Source organism: Peromyscus maniculatus, chromosome 3 (assembly GCF_049852395.1).
Source record: "Peromyscus maniculatus bairdii isolate BWxNUB_F1_BW_parent chromosome 3, HU_Pman_BW_mat_3.1, whole genome shotgun sequence".
Classification (NCBI taxonomy): Eukaryota; Metazoa; Chordata; class Mammalia; order Rodentia; family Cricetidae; genus Peromyscus; species Peromyscus maniculatus.
In genome coordinates, this window is record NC_134854.1 from 39,625,577 (window position 1) to 39,631,576 (window position 6,000).

A 6,000-nucleotide genomic window follows, 5' to 3' on the forward strand; every position below is an offset into this window, starting at 1 on the left:
TTCAGATGTGGAGCTTCTCTGAAGGAAATACTTGAGAAGACTGAAGGCATAGTGCGTACAATTAATTATAATTAATAATTATTCAATGTAGCGTTATAAATTATCAGAATAAAATTGTGGCCTAATGTGTAATCTTTCTAAGTAATTAATGAAGCTCACAGATCATCCTATGAAGCCAATCCAAGTGTGAAAACAAATTTAAAAATCACTCTTAAATGTTTTCTTTTAACTAAATCAGTCAATGAAAACTTTGAAATCTACTAATAGTTACTTTAGAAACCTGTTAAAATATACATTATCCTCTTTAAAAATAAAAAGAAAATTTTACTGGAGTAAGACAGTTCATGAAGCACAACTTCATAGAAGCACAACTATATTTTATTTTTTAACATCTAAATAAAATAGTCATTCAAAATAAACATTCACAAAAATAAAGGGAATTATTCTAAATAAATAATTTCTAGTACTGTGGTGCTATGAAGGAACTCAAGTTCCATCCAAATGAGATGTTTTAGATTATCATTGCAAATACCTGTTGTTTAAAGCTTAAGATTTGAATTAAAACACACAAAATATAAATTACACAAAGCAAGACTGATATGATTTCAGAAAGAAATCGGAGCTATGTCAATAAAATATGTGTAAAAAAATAGGGAATAAGATAAAATGTGTGCAAGTGGATCCGAATTCTTTAAAATGCCCACTTTTCACAGACATATGTGCACAGTACACAGGTGCATTTCACTAGAAACTGCATGTGATGAATGAGTTTAACAGTTAAAACATGCTGACTCCAGACTCCAAAACATAACAAGGAAAAATAGCCATACACCAATCAATAGTAGTTACATTAGCAACCACAATTACTTTCATTCAAATAAAATCATTCCCTTAAAAGGAATGAAGCCTGGGAGTGTTTTCAAAATATGTGTCTAAAAAAGATTTTATTTCTGTATTTGAAAGGCCACTACATTATGCTTTCTTTGAAGAGAAATTTTTAAATACCAACCAGTTGATTGTAAAGCACATATATCCACTAAAGTAATAACTTTAATTATTACAACAAAGAACCCTTAATACTTCATCCTGATTATACCTTTTAAAAGGAATGTTCTGGCTGGGCATTAGGAAATTAATTCTCCAGCCTTCCCCACAATATCACTTGTGAAAAATGATGGAATGGAAATATGGAATCACAAAATTACTGATAGTGCTGCTGGGACAAGAAAACGAAACAAAATTCTCCCTTTCCTTTTCACCGCCAGCCACATCACCCATTTGATTCTACTATAGGTAAATTCTCTTCCTTGTTTTCCCCTCAGTCGGTATTTCTGAGCGATTCCTCATGGATAAATGAAATACTTCCTCTGGTTTATACTACCAAATAGTAGGGATTCTAGTCTATTTACATATCCTGGTCAGTTGTCCTGAAATATTGGGACAGACTCTTTTACCTATGCTTGGCATTGGTGTGCGATACTCTTATAGTATGCCTGGCCTCTTCTTCCCAAGGTGGTTGAGTAATATCAGTTATATGGTGGGCAGGTTCTTATTTGACATGAATTCACGGGTGTTTAAAAGGCTTATTATCCCAAAGCATATTATCTGTTTCCCCAGAGATATTAGTTGTCCCAAGCAAAAAGGGAAGAAAATCTTTATAAAGTCTTAATTAAAACTGGGAGAATTTAACATTTACAATTCTCTATAAACTGACTGGATGACAGGAAGAGGGATACAGACACACGGTAATTATGCACCTAAGGGTGTGTGTGAGGAAGAGGTATTTCCACCAGGAGCAGGGTGCAGACTTCAGCTCAGCCTTCACACATCTCACCGAACTGCACTGCTCCCGGGAAAAAAACAGAGCATAGCTGGGCGTGGTGGGGAAGAGAAAGGCTATGTGACTGGACCACCTAGGCTCTCATTTCCTTTGAAGTCTGGAAATCCCATCGAGAAACTGGACATAATTTTGGACTTGTACTCCCTCAAAAATAAATTCTAGAAAGCAAAATCATTCTAATTCTGAGATCTTTCTAAACCAACATGAAGTATGTGGTGCCTTTTTGCTGAACCATGCATTGTGGTGTATTCATGAAAAGACATCGTAGTTGGTCATGACTAACAATGCCATCAAGAATCTCGTATAACAGAATTTACAAACACATAGGAAGATGGGAAAGGAGATACCTAATGCCACCTGTGTGTTACGAGTTGAAAACTCACTAAATAAGGTCCATGACTTCAAATAGGCAGTTTTACTACTTAATGTTACAAATCTTGACAGTTCTGCCACAGGCATCAACTTCTTCAGCACTGTACTGCTGCCTTTGTTACATCAAAGATTTTCAACAGAAGTCTGTAAATACACATATTTCATACAAGAATAGATAATTTGGACCACTTGTGTTACACACTGTCAGGCAACACAGGCCTCAGAGAGCAGCTGACATCTCCACTGATGGTATATGACTGGTACCGTTCTACACAGCAGCTCTGTCTTAATGCAGTCTTTGGGGAAAAACCTCAAAACTACCACCTCTCCACCCAAACACCATTCATCCAAATCACTGATCTCGGTGGAAATCCAAGAAAACCCTGTTTTTCCCCCCAATGTAAGTGCTGCATTTAAAAGATTTAGAAGGCTAGAAAGAAATTCTCAAGCCAGTATTTTACAGATTTCCTCACATCAGAAGGCTTTTTGGCCAAATGACCTTCTGCTTCCAACATGCCATCAAAATGAGTCAGCCACAAACGTATTGTGTTTTCCTATGGCGAGTCAATTCTTACAGATGCTATAATTTTTTTCATATCCAGAAGTTTAAAATTTAAAGGCTTATGTAAGTATTACTTCAGTTTTAAACATTTGTCCTACCTGTAGAACATTTTATAGGAAAAACTCTTAGAAGGCCTGGAGCTATATCGCTAGTTCCCAAATCTAAAACTTTGATATAATATTTAATGTGAATTTAAAATGCCATATTCTCTATAATAATTCTACCTTTCAAGGTACATAATAAAATCTCTCCACCCTTTCTGGTGGCATAAAAGAGGTATTTGGGACCTGTCTCTACCATGCCTAATTAGAAGTAATACATCACCCCTTTCCTGGCTTAGTGATGTGATCACAGTCAATCTCAGGTTTATCTGCTAACTTTATAGCAAACCAAAGCTACAGATGGCATTCTTATTCAAGCTTTTTTTTTAATTTTTACTTTTTAATTTTTATTTGTTTATATTTATTTTTATTCAAGCTCTCTTGACTGGGACAGTACAAAGGATCTGTGTAGTGTGGGATAATACTGCTTTGTCATCAGAGGCTTCCACACAACTGGACAGTGGCACCTTCTAGGTCAGCCTTCATTCACTGACCTACCACTCTCTCAGCTAGAAGGCTAGCTAGCACCTCTGCCTAGGGTCACACCAAGTGACAGCAATCTCAGTCTGTGGGTCAGGTCTGGGTTGTCATCATATTGGATGTTCCTTCCACTTCAAAGATTTCCACGACCCCAGAAAAATCGCCAGATAATCCTCGGAAGAAGAGCACATACAAATAAGCCCGTTTGTTAAAGAGACTAGTTACAGAAATTAATTTCATAAAATTCCACAGACAAGGCTGCCACCACACCACAAGAAAGTTGTTAAAGCACTGTTTTAGATATCTAGGGTGAATGTATTTAGACTAAGTGTTTGGGGCAGATAGGAAGGTTTTCTGAAACAAAAAACTCCTGTGTATTCACATGCAAATCCATGTAAAATGCCAGCGGCCCATAGATAACCTTCTGCTATGTCAACACCTGTAGCCTATCAGAGACAGCATCTATGGATGGCATGAGTTCACCCAACAATAGTTTCTATTTCATTAGGTATAAATATTTTGTGGAAATTTTCCTATTTAATGGTTTCTATCATTGTTGAAGAAGTCTCAGTATGAATACAGAAAGTAAACATTTTTATTTCCCTCACATTCCACTTGATTTAAAAATATATGCACTACATTAAATTATTCTTCTTGTAGCTAAATTTTATTTTTGAATAATGTTTAACCTCGATGAAGGGCTGCATAATGATCCCTTTGGAGAGGGATCCGCTTTTGGCGAGTGGCATGCAGCCCTACCAGGGAGTTAAAGCTGGGTGGATACAAGTCATTAGTTAAGAATCACCCAGACAATGCTAACAGCTAACCAGAGCTAAAAGGATAAAGGGAATGAGAGAAATGATCAATTACTGGTATTTTAAACAACCCTTTGAAAGAATCAAGGGCTGGAAACAGCCGCTGTTTCTTGACGTCTGCCTCACACTCAGTAGATCGCGAGGGACTCCTGGCTGCAGAGCAGCGGGAACTTTCGGGCTGGTGGGCAGCATGGGCAGCCACAGACCAGAGCGCTCCAATCTCTTGGCAGCTGGCCTGAAAAGCCCAAAGACAACCCCAGCGCCACCTGGGGACCCACCAGAGGGAACTCGGAAAGGGACAAAAGTCTGGTATCCAAGTACTGGAGTTAAGAAAACAAGATGCGCAGGTTCGGCAGCTGCAGGAACTGGGAGTGAGGGGGAAAGGCAGCAGTACCCAGGGCTTGTGTGGCATGTCACATAAGCGCCAGTTCATTCCAAGATGTGTCAGGGGACTGTTGAAATCCCAACTCTGGACTCCATTCTCCACTAACTTCGTTCTGTCTCCCCGGGCAGCACACCCCGCTGTGGTAGGGGGTTGTCCTGGTCCCTGACTGGCTGGCCCCTGGGAAGAAGGAAGAGGATGGAAAGATGCGTTCGCGGGCCACGGTGGCGCATAGGGGTGCCGTGGTACCTACCATGGTATTCCTGTCCCGGTACGTAGTAGGTGGGGTTGCCCGCAATATGCAGGGAAATGAGCACCTCGCCCTGCTCCCCATCCCCTTCCAGCTCCCCGTGGTGGGTGCACAGGAAAAAGAAGGGCGAGAAGCGCGGGTAGTAGCCGGTGGCCGCGTGCGCCCTCAGTGTCGCCACCAGCAGCATGGCCAGGACCAGAGTCCGCGGCGCCCAGCAGCCGCGCTCCATGCCGCCGCGCTCCGTGCCGCCGCGCGCCCCGCGCGCTCTCTCATTCAGTTTTGGAGCCACCCGCACGGAAGAGCCACGCGCAGGGAAGGCGAGCCGGCCGCGGGCTCGAGCCAAGCGGCTCCGGGCAATCGAGCCCGCCGGGAAGTTGGCGGGAGACCGCGGCTCCCGAAGTTACTTTGGGCCTCGGGAGCGAGAGCGCGGGGCCGGAGCCGCGGGCGCGGAGAGCTTGTCGTCCGCCTCCGAGCGCCGCCGCCTGTGTGCGCGACGCCCCTCGGCCGGGCCTGGGAAAGCGCCCGCCCCCTCCACACCTTCTTAAAGCCCCGGGCGCCGCCCCCTCCCTCCCCCCGCCGTCGCCACACGTGTCCCAGCCGCGCCCCCGCCCCCGCTCCCGTCCCCGCCCCTCGGGCTCCGCTCGCACCTCGGGCTGCGCCCGGCTCACACGCATACCCTGCCCTCGTCCCGCTCGGTCCGAAAGGGCAGGGCTGCTCTGTCGCTGCAAAACGACAAGTCACCACGGACGGACAGGCTGACGGGTTGCCCGGGGAGGCGAAGCCCTGGGCCCGCAGCTGCCCTTCTGCGAGGATGCGCGGGGAAGCCGAGGGCCGCGGGGACCGCGCCGTTCTTTGTCTGCGCTGGCTGCTCCCCGCGCCCCTCGAGGCCCGCCGCCCCGCAGCCCCTGCGGCCAGCACTTGTCCCGATGACCCGCCCGCGCGTGGCCCAGAACCGCGACGGTGCCCCGCGCGCACCCTTTCCAGCCAGGCCTCGCAGCCCCGACGCTGCCCCCCACCCGGGTCCTCATCTGCAGCCAGGCTGACAGGGAGACCGTGGGGTTGCCACCTGGAGTGGTGCGGGGCCAGATTGTCGGGCTGCTTGGCCGTGGGGACCCGACAGGCGCGCTTCGCCAGACTCTGCTGTGACGCTTTGCTACCGGACTCCTAGGGCGGACATGGGGGCAGTGAATTTTAAGTC

General features: G+C 45.5%; 1 protein-coding gene across 2 annotated transcripts in view; it reads right to left on the minus strand.

Moving 5' to 3' along the window:
- Reln (reelin) overlaps positions 1 to 5,294 on the minus strand; it is a 461,223-nt gene extending 455,929 nt beyond the window's left edge. For both annotated transcript variants that reach the window (XM_076566340.1, XM_076566339.1), the window contains exon 1: positions 4,806 to 5,294. In XM_076566340.1, the coding sequence (XP_076422455.1) occupies positions 4,806 to 5,031 (226 nt within the window). In that variant the 5' untranslated portion in view covers positions 5,032 to 5,294. The remainder of the gene's footprint in view (positions 1 to 4,805) is intronic.
- Positions 5,295 to 6,000: the final 706 nt, after the last annotated feature.